General features: G+C 37.3%; 1 protein-coding gene across 8 annotated transcripts in view; it reads left to right on the top strand.

The window, feature by feature from the left end:
• Positions 1-927: 927 nt before the first annotated feature.
• MYB (MYB proto-oncogene, transcription factor) overlaps positions 928-23,359 on the top strand; it is a 39,535-nt gene continuing 17,103 nt past the window's right edge. The window contains exons 1-14 of one of the 8 annotated variants that reach the window (XM_074187641.1): positions 928-1,178; positions 6,619-6,736; positions 8,036-8,107; positions 9,331-9,423; positions 9,663-9,883; positions 11,702-11,936; positions 13,126-13,206; positions 13,631-13,735; positions 15,087-15,341; positions 17,244-17,609; positions 18,868-19,010; positions 20,682-20,796; positions 20,879-21,004; positions 22,400-22,510. In XM_074187641.1, the coding sequence (XP_074043742.1) occupies positions 1,156-1,178; positions 6,619-6,736; positions 8,036-8,107; positions 9,331-9,423; positions 9,663-9,883; positions 11,702-11,936; positions 13,126-13,206; positions 13,631-13,735; positions 15,087-15,341; positions 17,244-17,609; positions 18,868-19,010; positions 20,682-20,796; positions 20,879-21,004; positions 22,400-22,510 (2,064 nt within the window). In that variant the 5' untranslated portion in view covers positions 928-1,155. Of the gene's footprint in view, positions 1,179-1,198; positions 1,689-6,618; positions 6,737-8,035; positions 8,108-9,330; positions 9,424-9,662; positions 9,884-11,701; positions 11,937-13,125; positions 13,207-13,630; positions 13,736-15,086; positions 15,342-17,243; positions 17,610-18,867; positions 19,011-20,681; positions 20,797-20,878; positions 21,005-22,399; positions 22,511-23,359 lie in introns of those variants that run through there. The other 7 variants (XM_074187640.1, XM_074187646.1, XM_074187643.1 and 4 more) reach the window with 7 other exon arrangements.

Consider the following 23,359-nt stretch of genomic DNA (forward strand, 5'->3'; position numbering starts at 1 on the left):
GCGGTGGCAAGCAGGCGCTGCTGCAGCCTTGTGCACTGTGCCCAGCGAGCTGCCTCTCCCCGCAGGGTCGGGATGGGGCGGTCTGTGTGTGAATGAGTGGAAAGGGTGTCGGGCAGTGGCTGGGATTCTGACGTGTGACTCCGGGTGGGTGGTGTGTGTGTGTGTGTGTGTGTGTGTGTGTGTGTGTGTGTCAGCTTGCGAGATGGGTGCATGTGAAGGAGGGCACCCAAGTCCGGGGATGTGTGCAGGGTGCGGGGAGGGTGCTTCTGGGAGCAGCCCCCCGCCCCTCTAGTTATTCCGGGCAGTCTTTGCCACGGGCACTGGGAGGAGAGTCATAGTCTCTTTTAAAACCTCTCGGAAACATCTGTTGGAAACCCAGGCAGGCCAGGTCCTCCGAGGGAGAGGAGACTTGGAATTTTCCGGCCACTTCCCCCCGGTCCCGACTGTCCCCCTGTCTCGCCCACTGCCCCGAGTCAGACTCCGGAGGGCCAAAGGCTGGTCCTGGTGATGGGGGAGCGTGAGGGAGGTGGGGGCACGGCAGGAGAGGGAATCAGCGGGACTGGCTTTGGGCAGAAAGCCTAGCCGCGGCCCTTGAGCGGGGTTTGAGCAAGAAAAGGCGCCTGCCGCCTCCCCCACCCCGCCTCCTCCCCCTCCCCGGGTTTGCTGCCCGCCTCTGCGCGCTGCCCCGGGCAGAGCCCCAGCGCCCGGGAGCGGGCGCAATGGAAGCGGCCGCGCGGCAGCGGGAGCGGGGGCAGGGGCAAGGGCAAGGGCAGGGGCAGGGGCAGGGGGAGCAGCCACAACAGGGACCTGCGAGCGGCAGAGGCGGGGTGGGGGGTGGGGGAGGGCGTTAGGACGCGTGCGCACTGCAGGGGCGCCAGATTTGGCGGGAGGGGGAGTGTCCAAAAGCTCTTTGTTTGATGGCATCTCTGTTTACAGAGTTTATTCTTTAATATCAACCTGTTTCCTCCTCCTCCTTCTCCTCCTCCTCCTCCTCTTCGATCTCCTCCTCCTCCTCCTCCTCCTCCTCCTCCTCCTTCTCCTGAGAAACTTCCTTCGGGTGGTGTGGAGCTCCCTTAAGCAGCCGGCGCAGGCAGGGGCAGCCCCCCCGCCCCATCCCGTCCCGGCTCCCCCGGTGCCAGGTGCCTAAGCAGCAGGATGGCCAGGAGACCCAGGCACAGGTAACTCGGAAGCAGCCCCCGGGGGAGCAGCAGGGAGTGTGCGAGCTGTGTGTGTGGTGCGTGTGTGTTTGGAAGAGAGGGTGAGCTTCTTGCGGGAGGAGCAGGGCACTCGATGCTTCGCCCGGGGACTGTCAGTCCGTGCACAGCAACCGGAGCACGAGCAGCGCCAAGAAGCTGGAAGAGCCAATGAGTGCCAGTGTGCAAAGGAGAAGCGTGTCAAGATGTTGGGAAGGACGCCTCGCCATCTCTTTTGCAAGTTTCCCAGGGAAGACTTTTTCGTTATTTAAAGAGAAAAAGGCACCCCGAGAAGGCGAGCGATTTGTCCTCAAAGCCCTGGCAGAACATAGAGCCCACCAACTCGTAGCATTTTCCCAGGCGCTTGGCTGGATTCAGCGGGTGTCCGCGAGTTAGTTCCCACCTCATTGCTGGATGCGTTAGGATGTGTTTGGACTTGGATGAGTAGAGCATATGGCAGATACAAAAAATGTCGGACTTGTTTCGTAGCTGCAGGTAGTTCATTTAAATTTCATTCATTCTTTGTGAAGGTGAAGGATAGTGTCAGCTGACAAGCAGCAGGAAAAAAGGCCGATTTTACATATTCCAGTCTTTCCTTTTTGATTCCATTCAACCCCCAGTGTTGATGCCCCTTTAATCGCTCTTCTTGGGAAGGCTTTTCTTTTTAAAACAAACTATACACACACACACACACACACACACACACACACACACATACACACACACACACGCACACAGGCACACACACAGATAGACACACAGCCGCCGGCAGGACTCTGCACACATCCCTAGATAGCTCCGGTTCTCACTTCCAAAGATGATGTGATGAAAATTGCTTAGCCCTTGGCCCGAGGCTGGGGCCCTTGTCAGGAAATGTCACTTGGTTCCCGGCGGCAGCTTCCCACTTTCTGCGACTCAGGGGACCTAGGAGTCCCAGACTTTAGCCAGAGAAGTGACTGGACGTTTCCCGTCCATTTATTGCTATTGTTCAACCACAGGACAAGCTAAGTTGCTGAAGCCTTTTTAGAGTCTTTCTCGGGGGCGGCGTGCAGCCAGCAGTCAGTGGAGAGAGAGAGAGAGAGAGAGAGAGAGAGAGAGAGAGAGAGAGAGAGAGAGAGAGAGAGAGAGAGAGAGAAGGAAACGCCTCGTGCTTGCTGCTGCTGTGGAACAGATACCATCCTGGATCCTGCCCTCCCTCCCTGCAGGATCCCAGGGGTTGGAGATCACACACGTGGCCGGCGCTCCAGGCTACCTTCTGCGGCAGCCTTCTGCTTATTGGGATTGTGACTGGGGACAGAAGCCCATTGTAGAAGTGTGGAGAAAGCTCCCGCTGAAGCGGTGGGAAACCCCTCCCCTCTCCTTTTTCCCTCTGGGGCTGTTTTTGGAGGGGTGTAGTATTTTTGTCCCTTTTGCTTTCCTTCTCTCTCTCTCTCTCTCTCTCTCTCTCTCTCTCTCTCTCTCTCTTTTAAAGAGCTTTGTTGGTTTTGCAGAGTTGGAAAGTGAGTGGGCGTAGGGGCTCCATCTCCGGAGCAGATCATCTCTAGTGCGTCCCTGGCTCCGGGGTGGCTTGAGGAAGGGAGGGGACCCGCGGACTTGGAGGGAGCCTGGGCGGAGAGCGGCCACCTGCGCCTCCGCCTCCCTGCCATTTTTCTCCTTGGGGCAAGAACTCAAGATTGTAGCCCAGAACCGGCCAGGGAAAGAACTGCAGAGAGGAGGAAGGGAGAGGGGAGCCGAGAAGCAGGGAGAGCCTCGGAGCTCGGAGGGTCGCCGTTCTCTCCTCCCTCCCCCCCTCTCCTCACCGCGCCCTCCCCCGCCCCTTCCCCACTTCGTTTTGTTTTAGTTTAGTGTGCACTCGTAGCTTTTTGCTGAGAGGGAGGCAAAGAGGCAATTGGAGCAAGGGCTGCTCCTTTGGGAGGTGAATGAAGAAAGTTGGCCCAGGTCTGCCTGACCTCCTCCCGGCGCGCGGGACGCCTGGAGGGCGGCGACACTGCCTCGGGTCCTTTGAGGTCCCTCAGGTAGCCGCGCGGGGAGGGAGGGGAGGGAGGGAGGGAGGAGGAGGAGGAGGAGGAGGAGGAGGAGGAGGAGGAGGAGGAGGAGGAGGAGGAGGAGGAGGAGGAGGAGGAGGAGGAGGAGGAGGAGGAGGAGAGGCAGCCTGGGGAGGGAGGAGCGCGAAGCGGGATCCACTCCGGAGAAAACGGGCGGGCTGCGGAAGGGCCTTGGGAGCCTGGCAGTTCATCAGGTCCGCCAAAGGAGTCTGAACCCCATTTCTAGAATCACTGTAGCCGCCACAAGTCACTTCCTCCTTTTCCCCTCCCTCTCTCTCTTCCTCTACCCCCATCCCTCGTTTTTATGCTATGGTTGCACGCTTTGTTTCCTTGACAGAATGTCATATTCATAGTTGTATAGCCTTTTGACCGCACTTCGGGCTGGCTAGCAGGTGGGGGAACATGACGCATTAACCCTTTCAGGAGGCCTTTGAAAGTTCTCTCTGCCCGCCAGTTGGTTCTAAGATTTTGTCAAGCAGATAAGGGAAGGGGGGGGGATTATTTCAAGTTCTCGGTAGAAATTAATCATCCCACAGATGTATGCTCCAGAGCATCTCAGACAGCAGAGATGTCTGCAAGATGTCAACTTAGGACAGTCCTTTCTCCTAAACTGTTCATCTCTTCTGGCGCTACTGTCTTTCCTTGGGAAGCTGGATTCTAAGGGCAGCCAAGGTTCCGATCTCAGAAACCATTTAGCCCAATGGACCCATTTCACAGATATGTGGACAAAAGGCCAAACAGGTGAAGTGATTCACCCAAATTCACACACCTAGTGAGGATTTGAACCCAGGTCTTCTCTTTAAAAATCCAACATCCTTTCCACAACCTGCTGCTGCCCCTCAAGGGCTTATTAGGTTTATCACAAGAGATCTAACAAAGGAGTTTTTTTCATATAGTTTCCTCTCCATCCCATGGTTTTCACAGTCACTTCCAGTTTTAATTTGTTACAGGTGAATTCTGTTTGCAGAATTATGAAGTATTCGAGTTGAATGGGATCTTAAAGCTAGATTATTTAGTAGAAAACTAATTTTACAGATGAGGAAACTGAGGCACCAAGTGCACAAATGACTTAAGGCCACATAATATTTTAATTATGTGTCTGACTCATGTATCTAAATTTTAATCCACTGTTCTTTTCATAGCACCCTTTTGTCTCTCCTCATGGTTGCCCAAATTGGACAATTTAGCATGCATTTTATCAGTTATTTCTATCTCTTATCTTGGGTGCTTTTTTTTTCCTCCAAGGGAGAAGGGTATGTATGTATGTATGTATGTATGTATGATCATTTGGTGAGTTTTGAAAACTGAGTTCTTATGTTCATTAGAACTAGAGGGGGAAAGTTTAGAATTGAAGTTGCTTAGATTATATTGCTTTCAAATTACCTTGGTTATTTTAATTGTGCATGAATTTTGCCCCAAGCACTAGATAGAAATGATGAGTGATAGCAAAGAATTAAAGTTTGAGGTCTTGATCTTGACCTCTGAATTCCTGATGTTGATGTTTAGTCTCCATAGCATCTTAGAATTAGAACTGGAAGGGACCTGAGAAGTTATTTAGACAAACCCTCCCATTTTACAGATGTGGATATTGAAGTTCACAGAAATTAGGAGATATCTAGGATAATACTATTTAGTTGAGTTCAGTTCCTGTGACTTTGAGTTTAGTACCTTGTTCACTATCCCACCAAGTATTTAGCTTTTATTTTGTATGGTTTACATAAATTGTTGTGCTTTATGTGAAAGGAATTCAATTATAAGTAGTCAATATTTATTGAGTTCCAACAATGTTGTTAGGAGCAGCATTGAAGAATCTGGTCAATTGTAATTCAGTAGGCATTTTTTTTCTCCTTTCTAAGTTTATTTGTTTTATGGTAGCATTTAAAGTTAAATCACATGCTTTTGGTTTGATAACTTGAATGCTGTTCTTGAGTTTTTTGCTAGAAAAAAGGAAAACAAGAAACTCACATTTGTGTTGATACAATGTTCTAATTTTGCAATTCATGGTATTACTTTATCATATCATCCTTTACTAATCCTTGTCTGGTATATTTTTCTCTTTCCTGGTACCATAAATACTATCATCTTCATGAGGTATTTGAAATACTGTATTTCTTAAGGTTTTAAATATTAGCCAGAAAAGCTTGAAATCAATCAGAATCAATATAGTATGGTAGAAATATCATTAGAATTGAACTCAATTCAATTGGATTTGAATATTGGTTTTAAATTTTATTTGCTGTGTCACCATAGACAGGCCACCTCGCCTCTCTCTAAGCCTTGGCTTCACAGTCAGTACAATGGATATATAATCATACATTAGCTAATATATTATTATACATTAATATAACCACCTCAGAGGGTTGTTGCAAGGAAAGTTCTTTATATAAATGTGAGCTATTATTACTACAATCATTTGAGCACATCAATAAACATTAAGTAAAGTGTACTTCAAAAGAAATCAGAAATTTTTAATTTTGGTTAACTAAATAAGTTAAGAGCTCTTTTGAAAGCAGTTATAGGTTCCTTTTAAACTTGAAGGTTGCCTCTGGGGGAAATCCCTTAGTCATGAATTAGGTGAGTTATAGCATTTCTAAAGTACAATTTGAGGTAGTAATTGGTTAGAAGTAGAAAAGTATAAGGAGATTCTAAATACTAAGTAGTTGGGTAAATCATTTGGTTACTGTAGAAACAATATATTATAAATTTCCTCACAGGTTGACTTTTCTGACCAGCAGATCTGGTCAGGTTTGGTATTCATGTTTATTTACAAAGCAGATTGCTTGTTGACTGTGTCTTAATTTTTAAATTCCATCTACCCAAATGTTTCCTAATCTTCCAAACCTAAAGATATGGCTTCAATTATGTTATTAAAAAAGTATTAGTACTTGAATCTTTTTTTCATTTAATAAGATAGGAACCCCATTGGAATTAAATAGTGGGTTTATTTATTGTGTTTGATAAAGTATTCTTTAAGAGCTATGACATATAGGGCTAAAGAAATTGAGTGTGCACTTGAATAAAGGACATAGGCTCTTGTTCTCATTTTTGTCCCAAGCACTATTTTAAATTTAAACTTCCATTGGTTGAAAGATTGCCAAATGGGTAATTTGTCACTGATCTAACAGAAACTACAGGTCTCAACATGTACTATAATAAGAAAGGTGCCAGGTCTTTGCCTGTATCTGTGGATACCCAAAACAACAGAACCAGTTCACAATACTGGAATAATAGAATGCAGAACAAAATCTCGTTGTGCAAGTTTTCAAAGTTTTATCTTCATAACCATTGAACAGATTGTTGGGAAGTTCATGTGTGTTTTGCAATTCAGTAATTTAATTCCTATTGTTCCATCTTATATCTACTCACATTTATTTCTGTAGCATATATAGTAGTGATGAGGATGAAGAAGATATGGAGATGTATGATCATGACTACGATGGACTACTTCCCAAGACTGGGAAACGTCACTTAGGAAAAACAAGGTGGACCCGAGAGGAGGTAACTGCTAGATCACTTTACTACCTGATGAAAATCTAGATCTAGTGAGTCATTAGCAAACAGAAATAGAACCAACAACAGGTGCTTAAATGACTCCAGAAAAAAAGATAGATCACCTCTTTCCTTAATATTAGGCAGCCATTCAAAACACTTAGCAATATAAACATCTCTGAGAAATATTAGCATCAATACCTCTTACCATACAATAACAAGGAAGCAGAAATGATTGCTTCTTTTGTACACTCAAATGAGTTTATTGGAAGCTTGATTTTTCTATTATTAATAATAATGGTATTTAAATTGGACAAAAATTGTATTCTTGGATAAGAAATTCATAATTTTATTACATGAAGTACTCTGATTTCCCTATTGTACAGAATGTAACTTATGTAAATTGTCTTTATGTTCCTTTAATGAAATAACTCACATTTGTATATACATTGAGACTCTAGGCTATAGCTATCTGTGCTTTACAATGGGTGGTGGGAATGAGGAGGAGGGCATTCAACACATTCATTTTCCTTACTTATTATGCACTTGTCCCTGGTTAACTGTGAGAAACATATATATATATATATATATATATATATGTATATACATATATATATATATGTATGTATGTATGTATGTATGTTGTATTTAAGAGTTTTTCATAAAGGCTTAAATCAGTATTATGCTAGTGTTTTAAACCAATGTGAATTTTGTTATGTTATACTTGCGAAAGTATAAAGGTTATTACACTATTAGAGGTACAGATATAGAAAGGAGTAAATACCAAAACCCTGCTTATTTGTGGGACACATTGTCTAGCATTGTGACATAGTTATCATATTCGGATTCTGGTAACTTTATTTCATTTGTAGGCAAATTAGTCCATATTGTTTCAGTGCTTATACCACAAGAGTATAACAAAAGTTTAAGAAACATAAAATCTTCCATTCCTTAGATGAAAGAGTTCCAGTTGAGTCATTAAATATCTTTTCCTTTTTTTTCCTCCTCCCAATTCAATGAAATTTGCTCCTGCTATGCACAAGGTATCCTATTAGGCCAAAAGGAAAACCAGCAAAGTCCCTGTCTTCAAAATGTTTATAAATAATATTTTAAAATACTATCTATGATCATTGAAAAAGTTACAATTGAATCCAGTGTTGAATATCTTTCTTTATGTAATTCTGGAAGATCTGTTGCATTTCAGGAGTCTGTGAGATTTAAAAAAAATTATTTGTATTAGTAATTTTTTCTTTTTTTTTCTTTAACTTAATTAGAACTGATGGATGTTATTTCTTTTAATTATCTCAGGACGAGAAACTAAAGAAGTTAGTGGAACAAAATGGAACAGATGATTGGAAAATTATTGCCAATTTTCTTCCTGTGAGTGATCAATTGCTTATGATAGACAAAGAAAGATAATTTGATAGGCTGTATCACCTTCTAATGTGGAGAAACATTTTGGTCCATATTACATTTTTGGTATAATGTAATATAATATGAGTTTTAACTGTTTGCTTTCTGAAGACTACCATTTTGAACAGTTTTCCTATGTCATCTTATGGTCAAACTACAATTAGGATAAGAATAGTTTACTTAAATGTTAATTAAATTTAATTAAACAATGAACACATTAAATATCAGCTAAGAAGCAAGAAACTTTACATGCTTGGGATAAAAAAGGCAAAAATGAAACAAATTTTGTTCCTAAGGAAAGTGGGGGGGTGGTATATAAGATATATAAGATATATTATATATCATATATTATTATATGTTTCATATATGCTATATACTGATAAATAAAATCTATAGGTAGTCATTTCAAGGGGTAGAAAGCACCAACAACTAAGGATAAGGGATCAAGAATTAAGTAAAACCTTAGTTATTTGGGAGTTGACTCTTGAACAATGCTTGGCTCCAGAGAACACCCTTAGGAGAAATGGGCAGAAATAATAGCTAGACAAATAACATATATTGTCACAAAATGGATTGAACTTTCCTTGGAAATGGAGCATACTTCCTCATTGGAATTCTTCAAGCAGAGCCTGGGTAACTACTTGACATCCTTATTTAATTTAAGGGAATTATGAAATGACATTGGTAATTTGTTCTGTAGAAGATGGTTAATTTAACAATGAAATATAAATCTCTCTGATTTGAAGGGAAATTAATGTGAATTAATTTTGATAGTTGTCACAAGAATGGCATTTCCTTTGATCTCTTTAACATCTAGTTAGTATTTGCAGATATCTCACTACTGAAAAACTGTTAGCTACATTTTGTCCAGTTATCATATTGATCAATGTAAGGTTTTCCCCCTTAGACCATAGAAGAGATCTTAACAATTTAGTAACTGTGGATCTGAGTTTTAAACTTACTTTTACTTTTTTCTGTTTATTCTTTAGTTGTTTTCTGCAATTGATAAAAAAAGAGAAAGAATTCCAGTGATGTAATCATACCTAGAAAGGCTGCTGATTTTTCCATTTTAATATAATTGTACATTAAATTGAGTCTAGAATTGTCTTTTAAAGTAATTTATACATTAAATTGAGCATAGAATTACTTTTAAAGTAATATCAAATGAAAGTTTATTTCCTTTTATCTAGAATCGGACAGATGTGCAGTGCCAGCATCGATGGCAAAAAGTACTAAATCCTGAGCTAATCAAGGGACCTTGGACAAAAGAAGAAGATCAACGAGTAAGTACCTTTCTTTTGTTTGAATCATTATATAGAACATTTTCAGTACATTGCTGTAAGTTATAGAATTTGAGGTAAAATATACCAATAGAAAATGTAGGACATTTTTCCCACATTTCCAATCAACCAAAACAGTTTTGCAGAAATTTCACTGAAGATATTTTGACACTGAAGAATGATTACCCTGATTCATTATATAGCACTAATATATCAGGTGACTTTTGTATGTTTATCTGAAGGTGATAGAACTTGTACAGAAATATGGTCCGAAACGTTGGTCTGTAATTGCCAAGCACTTGAAGGGAAGAATTGGAAAACAATGTAGGGAGAGGTGGCACAACCATTTAAATCCAGAAGTTAAGAAAACCTCCTGGACCGAAGAGGAAGACAGAATAATATACCAGGCACACAAGAGACTGGGGAACAGATGGGCAGAAATCGCAAAACTACTGCCGGGACGGTAACGTCAACAGATTTATTTATTAAATGGGGAAGGAAAAGGAATGGGTGTTGAGCATTCCATTTAAATATTGAAGAATGACTTAGCTACATAGTGTCAGTCATAAATGTTAAAGAGTATATAACAGAAGCATAGACTTCTATACCTGGAAGAGACCCAAGAGGTCATCTAGTACCACATCCTCTTTTTACAGATGAGGAAACTGAGACCCAGTCATATTAAGTGACTTTCCCAAGATTACACAACTAGTTATTGGTACAGTCAAGATTTGAACCCAGGTCTCCTGAATACAAGCCTAGAACTTCCTTAACATACTTCCAAGGTATTTTCTTTTAGCTACAGTAGCATGTCTATGAATTATTGCTTTGCTTCTAAGTAAATAAGTCGTGTTATTCAAGTACTAAAATAAAATTAAAAGAACTAAACAAAGCAAAAAAAAATAATTGCACTAAGGCAGAAACAGATTTTATCAACAAAAAAGATCTATAACAAATCTATTATTTGGAACATAAGAGTTCTACCACATAATAAAATAACTACGATGATGGAAGACTTATGAGTATAAGAAAAATTGAAATTTCTTCCAAAGTTCCAGTTAAAAAAGTACCCTATGGTGTACAAAGATATTTCCTCATAACAAATAATAACAAATAAATAGGTAGAAATGATCATTTTACAGATGGGGAATGTGAGTCTCCCAGAGCCTCATAGATGACTGGTTCAGTGTCACACAGACCTTCATTCTAAGTTTTCTGACTCCTAAATTCATTGCCCTTTCTACTACACTATTCACAATGTTCTCCATTTATTCTTTGCTCACTCTACTAGCTCTCTCTCTCTCTCTCAGAGACTTTCAACAGAGACAATAGAGAAAGATTGGCAATCTTTGAGCGATAGAATTGTTTCTTATCATTGTGTGTGTAAGTTTCCTGAGCTGCATAAAGTAGAAGTGGTCCTGAGAGAAGAGAAAAGTCATAGAAAAGTCAAATCATCTCTAACATTCTTTGAGTCTAATGAGAAATTGTGTGACTCTGATAAGTTTTATGTGGCATTGCTTTACTGGTAGTTGTAGACTTGGTCATCTCAGAAAATCCAGGAGGTAAAGGGGAAAGGTTAACCTTTCTATTTTCTGTTACTTGGGAGTAGGCTACGTTACCAGTTATCACAAATGAAGGGACAATTGAATTTCCTCTCACCTCAAATTATCTTCCCACTCCCTAAGACTAATAATAATACAAAGAGGGCTTTATTCTATTTACTACATTCAGAAACTATAATTGCCTGAAAATTAGGAAGCATCAACCATATATGTTATATAGTGAAACAATAGATTCTAATTTCTTTCTATTTGAAGAACAAGTGTTTTTCCTTTTAAAAAGATGAATATTACAAGTCTCATCTTCAGGGCTGTTGTATACCTAAGGTTGATAGGGAATCATCACTAATCATTGTTATCAAATATTTACTGAAAGACTGCTATGCATAAAGGTGCTGAAGGATAGAAACCAGAATTCAAGTGATTAGTTCTTTTCTATAGAAGAGACTTTCAGAATAATGTCATTTAATACCCAAGACCCACATATTTATTCATTGTAAATATTCCTTTCTGAAAGAAATAAAATGACTAATGATTTGCTGAAAGTAATCTTTAAAATAATGGATATTCAGGGGGTGGGAAGTGACAAAGATTTCAATTTTGTTTTAAAATTAAGTATGGACCTGAGGGAATGCTTTCTGTAGTTTTCTGTCAATTGGCTTTAATCTGAATGTAAACTTTTGCTTATAAAAAATTTTTTATATGCATATATTTCTGTGCAGAACTGATAATGCTATCAAGAACCACTGGAATTCTACAATGCGTCGAAAGGTTGAACAAGAAGGTTATCTTCAGGAGTCTCCCAAGTCCAACCAGCCAACAGTAGCCACAGCTTTTCAGAAGAGCAATCATTTAATGGGTTTTGCCCACACGCCACCTTCTGCACAACTTCCATCAACTGCCCAGGCCCCAGTTACCAACGACTATTCCTATTATCATGTCTCTGAAACACAAAATGTAAGCATTGGGGGAAAAGCTAGTTTATAAGAGGAATAATCATTTTACCCCAAATGAATACTATAGTATTTTTGTTTCATATAATATAGTTTATTTTAAAACGTTTATCGAGGTATTTTATTTTCATATAACAGTCATTTCTACCCCTTCCCCCCCATTCCTCAGCAATGTACTTTACTTTTTAAAAGTACTTGCATGTATGTTGTCTCATTTGATTTTCCTAAGAATCTCTGGAATTAGGTAGGGCAAAGGGCAAATAATAATAATATCATCCTTATTTAAAAATATGAAACTAAGAGATTAAGTACTTTGCTCATGTTCACACAGCTCACAATGAAAGAAGTGGTCTAGAAGTCATGCCTGCAGATTTAAGATCTAATCATTTCACCACACTAAGCTTGCTGTTAAATTTCTTATTTAATATAAAATGTACTAGTAAATAAAAGCAATGATAAATTAATATAATATTTTCTGAAGGGATGCCATCTCATTTGACTTTTTTGAAATTTCACCAAGGAAAAAAAGTTTGCTTTTAGAGGACAATAATGTCTGAAACCTTCCAATTTTTTTCTCTAGAATTTGTGGAACTCCCTCCCACCCCTTTGATGAGCATTGAATTTTAGGGAAATAAGTCAATGTTAATGGATATAAAAAGAATAATTTAAGACAATTGAGATGACAACCTTAAATACAGAAATAACACATTTACTTATCTTAAAAATAATCTGAACTTCATCAGTTCAGGAAGACATTTGTTGAATGAAGAAGACTCATGAAAAGTCTTAATGTTTTCAGTTAAATCTCTACTATTCTAATGATTAAATGAAAACAATTTTATTTATCAACTTAACAATACTATAATCTTTCTACCAAAATAGGTTTTTTTTCCCTCCTTTGCAAATGTTTCCTTATTTTTTCCAGGAAAATTTTCATTATAGTCTTTCAAATTGCTAAGTAAACTTTTCTTATTCAGGTTAATGAGCATTTCATATTTCTTTCTTTTGCTGTGAGAATTTGAATAACTAGCTAATTTTGAAAATTTACCTAATTTATCTTCAAATTACATGAATTTTTGTGTGTGCATTTTATCTGCACAGAGTATACTGTTAGCTAAATCTTAGAAAGTAATATAAGCATGTATCACCATAAATTACTTTTTTATTTAAAAAACAAACCTTTTTTGGTCTAGGTTTCCGGTCAGATTCCATATCCTGTCGCATTGCATGTAAATATTGTCAATGTCCCTCAGCCAGCTGCTGCAGCTATTCAGGTAGATAATTTAAAGATCATTTCAGAAAGGCATTAGTTAAACATCAAGTGCACGAATTTGAAAATATGAACATTTTTATTTGTCTCAGAGCAGTTTTTTCCCCTTCTGTTGAATGGTAGAAATAAGGGGTTGGGGAGGGAGTTCTGGTTGAGGAAGCAAGTAGTTTGCTCTTCTGAGATGATATTGTAACAACACATCGGTCAGTATCTGCTATGGGGGCCTTTCATTTCACCATAGCATATTGAATTTCATTCCTGATATTAAAACAAGGATTTTTACAGTGGAAAAGTGCAGTTGGTGTTTGTTTCATCTCTGAGATTAATTTGGCTGTGGTGCCACATGACAAAGAAGTCACAGGCATTTTAGTTCCAATCAGTTCCAATCAGACTTTTATCTTTTCTTTTCCCTCAACTCTCAATTTCAGAGACACTATAATGATGAAGACCCTGAGAAAGAAAAACGAATAAAGGAATTAGAGTTGCTACTAAAGTCGACTGAGAATGAACTGAAAGGGCAGCAGGCATTACCAGTAAGAATGTCACTGTGTGCTTGGCTGGAGGGATAGCAGCTTTACCCCAGTGCTTTTCTTTCTTCCTTCTCCCTTCTAATTGTGACACTAATCAAGGCTCTATGTTTCCATTAAGAAGGATTTGATGTTGCACCTACTAAAATGCAACTAATATTAAACTGGGGTTGTTTTTCCCCCCTTTCATAATGAAATAGTGATGGTCATCATTAGAAACATTTTGTTCCTTGGAATGATTACAAATAATGAAGAATGCAGTAGAGAAAAGAAGTAAAGTAAAAAAAAAGCTAATTTAGCACTCTCAACACTGATTGAAATCATAACTTTTTTAAAAAAGTAACATTTCTTATAATGAAAATGTGGTGCCTATTTGCTAGATTATTTTTCTTCTCTTTTCAGATCCTCTTTTGCCTGTATATTATATACTTCATAATTTCAAACTTGACTTGGTGCATGTTCCATCATACATATTACATATACAATACACATTTTTTTACTTCTCTGTGAATAATGTTAACTTTTTTAGTTGCATGCATAAAACCAGTGCTGGCTATTACTGAATTCTGACATATTTTGTAGTGATTAGATAGCAAAATTAGCAAAGCTGTTTGTCCTTTGTAATATAGTTAAACCAACAAAAAAAAGTAAAGAAAAGAAGTGATAGCCAGCAGATACTTTTATGAGTAAATTTTTTTGGTTTAATAATCAAATGATTATATGCATGATGTTAGTCTGACCACTTTTAACTTTAGTTAATATTTTGCAATTTCTTCTGTTGCATGATGCCACTGGAAAGAAACTTCTGTTAATTTGCTCTTCTGCTTTCCTAACCACGTTGATTTGACAGCCTCTTCATTGCATTGGTGTAAGCTGTAGCGCTAGCTAGGGATAGAAGAAACAAAGATATATGCAAACAAAAGCAACTCTAACTCTTAAATACTTTAGCCTTTTGCAGGGTAATTGGGTAATTTTTTTAAAAACACACAGCAGAATCTTAATATCCTTGGGATAGTATGCTAATGCAAAATTTTAAATATCCTATATACAAGAGACATACTTTTATATCTATATGTAAATATAGATATTTATGCCCTTGTTATTTGCTCTTTAACAAAATGATGCCCATAAAAGTAATTGTAAAGCTGATAAAATATACCACTACTTAAAAAGCAGGGTCTTGCATTGATAAAAGGAAACATCTTGACAACTGTTTCATAGGCGTAAGTTTTAGATGATGCAACTACATTTATCTTTCCTCCAACAGCATCTGACACCTTGTGCAATTTCTTTGCTAAGTTTCTTCTTCCTTTTTTCTCCCCATTCTTTCTTTCTTTTTCCCCTTCTCTTTCCTTAGACACAGAACCACACATCCAGCTACCCAGGATGGCATAGTACAACAATTGCTGACCATACCAGACCTCATGGCGACAGTGCACCTGTTTCCTGCTTGGGAGAACACCACTCTACTCCATCTTTACCAGTGGACCATGGCTGTTTACCTGAAGAGAGTGCATCCCCAGCAAGGTGCATGATTGTTCACCAAGGCAATATTCTGGATAATGTTAAGAATCTCTTAGAATTTGCAGAAACACTCCAGTTTATAGATTCTGTAAGTAGAATTGACAAGCCAAGGTAAAATGTTGTTTGTTTGTTTTTTTCCAGAGAGTTTGGAAAATCTGTGTTACCATCATTTCCATTTTCTATGTTGGTTACAATGTTACTGACATTTGCAGTGTTGAAAGTGATTTCAGTCTCATATTATCCCCATTTATTATTTTGAAGGTCATGAGTATTAATGATGTCTTGGACTACTTGGGTAAAATTTAGGGTTTTTTTTTAAACAGTTTACAGGTTTTTTTTTAGAAATATTTTATTTATTTTGAATTTTACAATTTTTCCCCTAATTTTGCTTCCCTTTCCCCCATCCCCCACAGAAGGTAGTCTGTTAGTCTTTACATTGATTCCATGGTGCATTCTGGAGAGCAATTTGGAATTATGCCCAAAAGGCAACAAAAATGTGCATGCCCTTTGATCCAGCAATACTACTACTGGGTCTATACCCTGAAGAGATGATGGAAAAAAGGGTAAAAACATCACTTGTACAAAAATATTCATAGCAGCTCTGTTCGTGGTACCAAAGAATTGGAAATTGACTGAATGTCCATCAGTGGGGAAATGGCTTAATAAAATGTGGTATATGTATGTGATGGAACACCATTGTTCAATTAGAAACCAGGAGGGATGAGATTTTAGGAAAGCCTGAAAGAATTTGCATGAACTGATGGTGAGTGAGATAAGTAGAACCAGAAAAACATTGTATATATACCCTAACAGCAGCATGGGGGTGATGGTCAACCTTAATGGACTTGCTCATTCCAACAGTTTACACTTTTTAAAATGGTTATCAGAAGTAAACTCACATTTTGAATAAATTATCATATTAATTTTTTTTGTAAGGCAATGGGGTTAAATCACTTGTCTAAGGTCACACAGCTAGGTAATTATAAAGTGTCTGAGGCTGTCCTCCTGACTACAGGGTCAGTGCTCTATCCATTGTGCCACCTAGCTGCCCCCATATTAAATTTTAATAGAAAATTTTCCATTTTGATGATGAAAGTAATTTGCCTGATTTTGTGCTGCTCATCTCATGTCTATGTGCTTCTTTAGGATCCTGTTTTGCTTTGGGGTTAAAACATCAAGAGCTTTCTTCAGGCAGATCAAGAGATTTCAGAATTATCTTGAAGCCATAAATCCATTCATTGATAGTGTTAAGTGGGCTTATTTGCATACAGCATCAATCTTTGTTTACCAGTTCTTATTGATGATCTGAAGCATTGTGTTTAAGGGAGATAGATTTGAATAAAAGTAGTTTTTCACAAGTAGATATTCTTGCATTCAGAGTTTCCATTCCTTTTCTTAAACTTTCCAGTTAGTTGCTCAGTAAGTAATTATTAAACACTTATTAAAATGAAGGCCAAATTTTGCCCAAATGCATCTTTCTGTAGATAAGGTACTCTCTTTGTTTTAACTTGCACATAATCAATAAGCATTTTTTTTTAGGTTTTTGCAAGGCAAATGGGGTTAAGTGGCTTGCCCAAGGCCACACAGCTAGGTAATTATTAAGTGTCTGAGATCAAATCTGAACTCAAGTACCCCTGACTCCAGGGCCAGTGCTCTGTCCACTGTGCCACCTAGCCGCCCCTCAATAAATACTTTTATAACAGTGTAGTACAAGGATAAAAACTCAGAGTTTTGGATCAGTAGAATTTTCATTCATTCAGTTATTTAACACATACTACATGCCAACAATATTCTATGACAGGCTTTGGATGGAGAATGTTGATTACCTAAAAGAGCACAATTCAATCGTTATGACAGGTGTTAACTGCAAATCAGAGTAGACAGATGTTTGATTTGTATGTGGCATCTCTTTTTCAGTGTTGTGTTTCACAAGATAGCCCACACCATACATACATCATCTCATAGCTCCATCCCTCCCACATTGTTTCAGGATTCTTCATCATGGTGTGACCTCAGCAGTATTGACTTCTTTGAAGAAACAGATATTCCATCTAGTCAACAACACTCAAACAAGGCAATACAACTTCAGCAAAGAGAGGGCAGCATGCATAGACCTGAAGGATGTATTAGTACAAGCTTGAGCAAATGCATTTTGAATCAGGGTTTACTTGACTCACCCAAGTCCTTACCTACTACCGCAAGGCACAGCACAATTCCACTCGTCATCCTTCGAAATAAAAGGGGGCATGCCAGCCCCCTAGCTACTGGAGACTATAGCTCCTTCATATTTGCTGACGTCAGCAGTTCCACTCCCAAGCGTTCCCCTGTCAAAAGTCTACCCTTCTCTCCCTCTCAGGTAGATCAAAATGCTACACAGATGTTACTAATTTTCAACAGTCTCAAGAGTGTTAACAATTCAGAAACTAATCCTTCAGAACAAATGACTAATTACTGTTGCACTCACTGATTTCATTCCATGTTTGAATCTAGCCATTGCTGTGTCAGTTTACTATGCAAAGATTAGGCTACCTGCAAACTAACTGATTTTATTTTAATTGCTTATTCTTGGTGGTTTTGAAAGGGGATGATTATCATTTGCATGGCCCTTGCTTTTATTTCCTCTAGCACCAGATTTTAGTATTTTCATCTTTCACTCCCCTCCTTTAAAAGAAAAAAAAAATTTGTGCATCTTTGTTCACTTATAATATGATTCACCAATTTAGGGGGGTGGTGAGAGAAGCAAACTGTGTTTAGATAATATTTAAATATTCAAGTTGTGACTAAAAGCTAGAAAAAGTAAAGGTGCCACTCTGTCCTTATATAGGAACGGGACAAGTTAAATATCTTCAACACATTTCTGAACATTAACTGTTTTGTACTTTAAAACCATAACATTATGTAAACACAGTTTTTGCCTATTAACTTCCTTGTTTCAGTAGAGGCTTTTTCTTGTGATTTTTAAAAACTCAAGACAATACATCATGGAAGGCTAAAACATATATATTAGAAATTTACTCCATATATAAATAATGGAAAATAATCCAAATAAATCAGTAATTTGGTATATTTTGATTTATAATCACCTATTAACATTTATTTGAAGGACAGCTTTAATTACAGAATAATTATAATTGAAAAAGCTGTCTTGAATTAATACCATTAGTTTTATTCCAGAATCTTCCATGTATTTTAATTGATTTGATAATTAGTTATATAGCATTAGAATCTATAGAAGGAAGTTTATTTAGTAAGAAAGAAAAAATTAATTTCTAAAATAATTTGCTTAATTGACCTTCATGTACAGAAAATGCCTCTTACCTCCATAAGGTGGCAAGTTTCTTATTTGGATAGTCTCTTTGGGATGCATAATTTTATCACCAGAAACCCTGAGTTGATTCATGATGAACATACACAGAGTCTTGAGTATGCTCATCTGAAACAATTTTCTAATCAAGCAACATATTGTTATATTTATTATTGTAATTATCTGATAGTATAATTCAGTAAAATCTACTTAATAGTTGCCAAAATGGGATTGCTTTTGATTTGACTAAATTTAAAAGACAATATTTTAATCTAGGCTTGTCCTGTTCTTTCTTTCACATTTATTACAGTTCTTGAACACTTCCAATAATCATGAAAATATGGATATGGATGTACCTGCTTTAACTTCCACCCCACTCAATGGTCATAAATTGACTGTTACAACACCATTTCACCGAGACCAAACTGTTAAACCTCAAAAGGAAAATAATATGTAAGTCCTTTAATAATGAAGTAATTTTTCAGTTCTATACTATTTGATAGGATATGATCATATTCCCTGGATAGATTCTCAGATCATATGATGTGCAGAAAAAACATGTATGTTTCCATCTGGAACTTATTTTCCAGGATTTGGAGATTCATAATCATAGGAGAGCAAAGGTGGAATAGAGTTCTTGGGATCAAGAGAGCCCTTGTTTTAAATCCGATTTCTGATCATTACTAATTGTATGATCATAGATAATTGACTTAACTTTTCTCAGCTTCATTTTTTTCATATGTAAAATGAGGTTAGGAATATATATATATATATTTCTTATATTACAGGATTACTGTGAGGAGCAAATGAAAAATGCAAACTTAAAGCATTATACGAGATGTCGAAGTTATGAAAATTTAAATGTGCTAAGGCTTTTGAGATAGTTTGTATGTCAGCTGTTATTATAATTATATTTAGGTTGCCTCTTGATGCTCTTTCTAAGATTCAATTACCCTATGTTTGAAGAAGTTATTTTACAAATCAGTTTGAACTTTTTCTTTTCTGAACAAAGCCTTTCTTTCCTCCTTAAGGATAAAAAGATCTTCAACTTTTGTTCCTTGTCACTTAGAATGAAGCTAATTATCTATGTTTTAAATTTAAAGAGTCTTCTCCCCTCTCCTTTTCACTAGGTATGAATACATATTCTTTTTACATTTGTGTAAGTTTTTCATAATTAAGTAAATAAAACATCAATTCATACCTAGTGAGGGAGATTCAAGCCAGTTTGAATTTTAGAAAATATAAAATTCAGTGATTGAATCCAAGAATATTTTATCACTAAAAATAAGTTAGCAAAATATTTCCTGGTAGATCCCCCTTAGATTAATAGATAAAAATTTGTTAAAAATTGTTAAAGTCTACCCATTTGAAAATAAACTATATATTTGTATGTGTATGTATGTATATATGTATATATATATATATATATATATATATATATATATATATATATATGTGAATGCCCTTGTAAAAAAATTGGCCCTCATAAGAAGGTATATACTCTCCTTGAAACCTTAGGTAACATAGTAAATCCTGTTTGCGTAGCCCAGAGGTTGTGGAATTCCTACAGATTCTTAATTATTCAATTCTAAATGAATATACTTTGACCATATAGGGGTTATGGTCTTTTTCCCCCTAAATGTTGCATTCTCCCCATTCCCCCCATTAGTAGGCATTGTTTATATAAAAAGAAGAGAAGCTTCATTTAAAAAAGATATTTGTCTCATATTACTAAAATACATACCTGTAAGAAAGTACATTTAAATCTCTGTTAATTTCATTCTCATTTGTAGCATAATGATAAAATTGTTTCTGCATAATTTTAATAAAATGAAATAAAAGAGATGAAATCTAGAGAAGAAGAGTCCATATACTCTAATCTCTTCATTTTTACACAAGTAAAGTGAGGGCAAGGGAGCTTAAGAGCCTTGCCCAAGATCACTAGTATGCATCAAAGGTTAGGACTGAAACCAGATCAACTTAATTCAGGGTCATTGTTCTGTTCATTGTACCTTACAGCTTCTCAATAATCACACTCATTAAAGAGATGCTAAAACTCATTAAGAGAAAAATTAATGATAATGTATTCTTTTACACTAAAGTGTTGCCTTTTTCTTTTTAAAGTTTCAGAACTCCAGCTATCAAAAGATCCATATTAGAGAGCTCTCCAAGAACTCCTACTCCATTTAAACATGCCCTTGCTGCACAAGAAATAAAATATGGTCCTTTGAAAATGCTAGTAAGTGTGGGGAGTCATCTCTAGTTAAGTGGATTTGTCACTAGAAAATGAACTTGTCTTCTGACGTCATTCTCCTTTTCAGCCTCAGACACCATCACACCTTGTAGAAGATCTACAAGATGTGATCAAACAGGAATCTGATGAAGCTGGAATTGTATCAGGTTTTCATGAAAATGGTCCACCTTTATTAAAGAAGATCAAGCAAGAGGTGAGCAGAAAAATCTTTGGAGAGAGTTACCATGCACCATCATAATCTAGTTTTTTCAACCCATCTCTTTGATCTTCCTACTCTTAGAGAAATTCTTGGTTATACTACAACATCAGGCTATGTAGTAGAGCTCATAATGATGTAGATCCTGATAAACTGCTGATGACTATTTCTGATTTCATATTATTCCTCAGTCATCTCCTCAATTTTCCTGCTGCCACATGATAAATAACTTTGTCAGAAGACATATCTTAGGACATAAAGGATCCATGATTCTATTGGCATGAATACCTCTACTGATACAGATTACAATTCTCTTCACAGTTTGTAGTCTTCATGAGTTTTTATTAAGTGGTGAAGTGTGTTAAAGGGTGGGCTTGGAGATAGGAAAATCTGAGTTCAAATCCAGTCTCAGACACTTAATAACAGTGTGATTCTGAGAAAGTCACTTTGCTCTGTCTTGTTTTCCTCATTTACAAAATGGGAGTGATAATAACGGTATGTACTTTACAGGGTTGTTGTGAGAATGAAATATTTATAAAACACTTTATAAACCTTAAAGTACTATGTGAATTCTCCTACCCTTCTTCTTCTTCTTCTTCTTCTTCTTCTTCTTCTTCTTCTTCTTCTTCTTCTTCATCTCCTCCTCCTCCTCCTCCTCCTCCTCCTCCTCCTCCTTCTCCTCCTTCTTTGTAATAGTAGTTCTCATTGTCATTGTCATGGTCATCATGGAAGTTGTAGTAGTAATATTTCATGAACACAACAATTTACCACTCACCACATTGACCAAAACTCTGGCAATAAGCCACTCTGACTTTTGTTCTACTAATTCTTAGGCAACAGATACAGTCTTGTCTGTATCCAGTACCCAGAGTCCTTCATGCTTTATAGGACCTGTTGGAGCTTATGCTTTGGTGGTATATTTTTAAAAGCCTAAAGTTGTTTCTGCACTACAGTCAGATAGCAGAGTGGGATGTTAATAGACATAAAGAAAGAAAACAGGAAAGGAAGAAAAGTCAGATTAACTATGTTAACCATTTTTTCTGTTTTCCAATTCTTTCCTAAGGAATTTTCCACTTATTTCCCTATTGTCAAGGATATCCAGAAATTTAGAAAATTGAGATTTATGTGAAAATTAAATTTAAAAAATTATTGCTTTCCATATATTACACATAAAAGGGCAAATGCTAATAAGCTGACCTTTCAAGTACCAAGACACTGGGGTGGCAAATAGAATATATCTAACAAATGAGTTAGAGCTTATGGATATACATGCTTAGGGTCATGACAATGATGAGGGAAGAAGTTGAAATTTTATCAGAAATCAATTGTTTCTTTGTGTTTCACTAGCAAGTCTTTTGAAAATGAATGCTTCCTTTTTTCCCTGACTCCTAGGCAGAATCTCCGACTACTAAAGCGGGAAACTTCTTCTGTTCCAATCATTGGGAAGGAGAAAATTTAAACACTCAACTATTCACACAGGCATCTCCTATGGAAGATGTGCCAGTATGTATATACAGTTAAACCTCAATTTTTCTTATGTAAAATTTTGAATTTTCCATGGGTGAGCTTAAAACAGATGACAACAGGCAAATTGTATCCTTAATAAATTGCACTGAGTTTTCAAACTTGTCCGTCCTTGGGAACCTTTTCTCACACAACAGTGTTTGGATAGTCCTTGGTTTTCTTTCCTGTTATTAATGTGTTTACATCTGCAATTGACTTTATGTTTATGTAACAGAAGCTAATGCTGTTAAAATGCAAATTTTTTATTGTTTTATTAATGTTTTAATAGTCATTATGGGCCCCTTTTGGTTTTTTCAATTTTTATGTACTTCCAGAAAATAAGAATAATAAGAAATACATATTAGGATCAATAATTTTTACCTAAAGATTTCCTATTTTCTTTTCATTGACATTTCTTCTTTTTGATCTTATAGTATGACTTGCACTGAACAGGTACACTATTAAAATATTTGTTGATAGGGGCAGGTGGTGTACTGGATAGAGCACCGGCCCTGGAGTCAGGAACACCCAAGTTCAAATCTGGCCTCAGACACTTCATAATTACCTAGCTGTGTGGCCTTGGGCAAGCCACTTAACCCCATTGCCTAGCAAAAACCTAAAAAAAAATTTGTTGTTTGACTCATTTGCTATAGCTGTTTATATTTGGTATTCATCTTCCTGCTAGCTTCAATAAAAGTGTAATTTCTTCTCTCCTCAAAGTGATAGGTGCATAAAATTACATACACCTACTAACACACACACATCAGATCTTATTATCATATAGTACTGGATTATTATATATTCAGAGATATATGGGTAAATGTTTAACATATGGTTGGGAAGGAGAAG

This window comes from Macrotis lagotis, chromosome 5 (genome assembly GCF_037893015.1).
Source record: "Macrotis lagotis isolate mMagLag1 chromosome 5, bilby.v1.9.chrom.fasta, whole genome shotgun sequence".
In the NCBI taxonomy this organism is placed as follows: domain Eukaryota; kingdom Metazoa; phylum Chordata; class Mammalia; order Peramelemorphia; family Peramelidae; genus Macrotis; species Macrotis lagotis.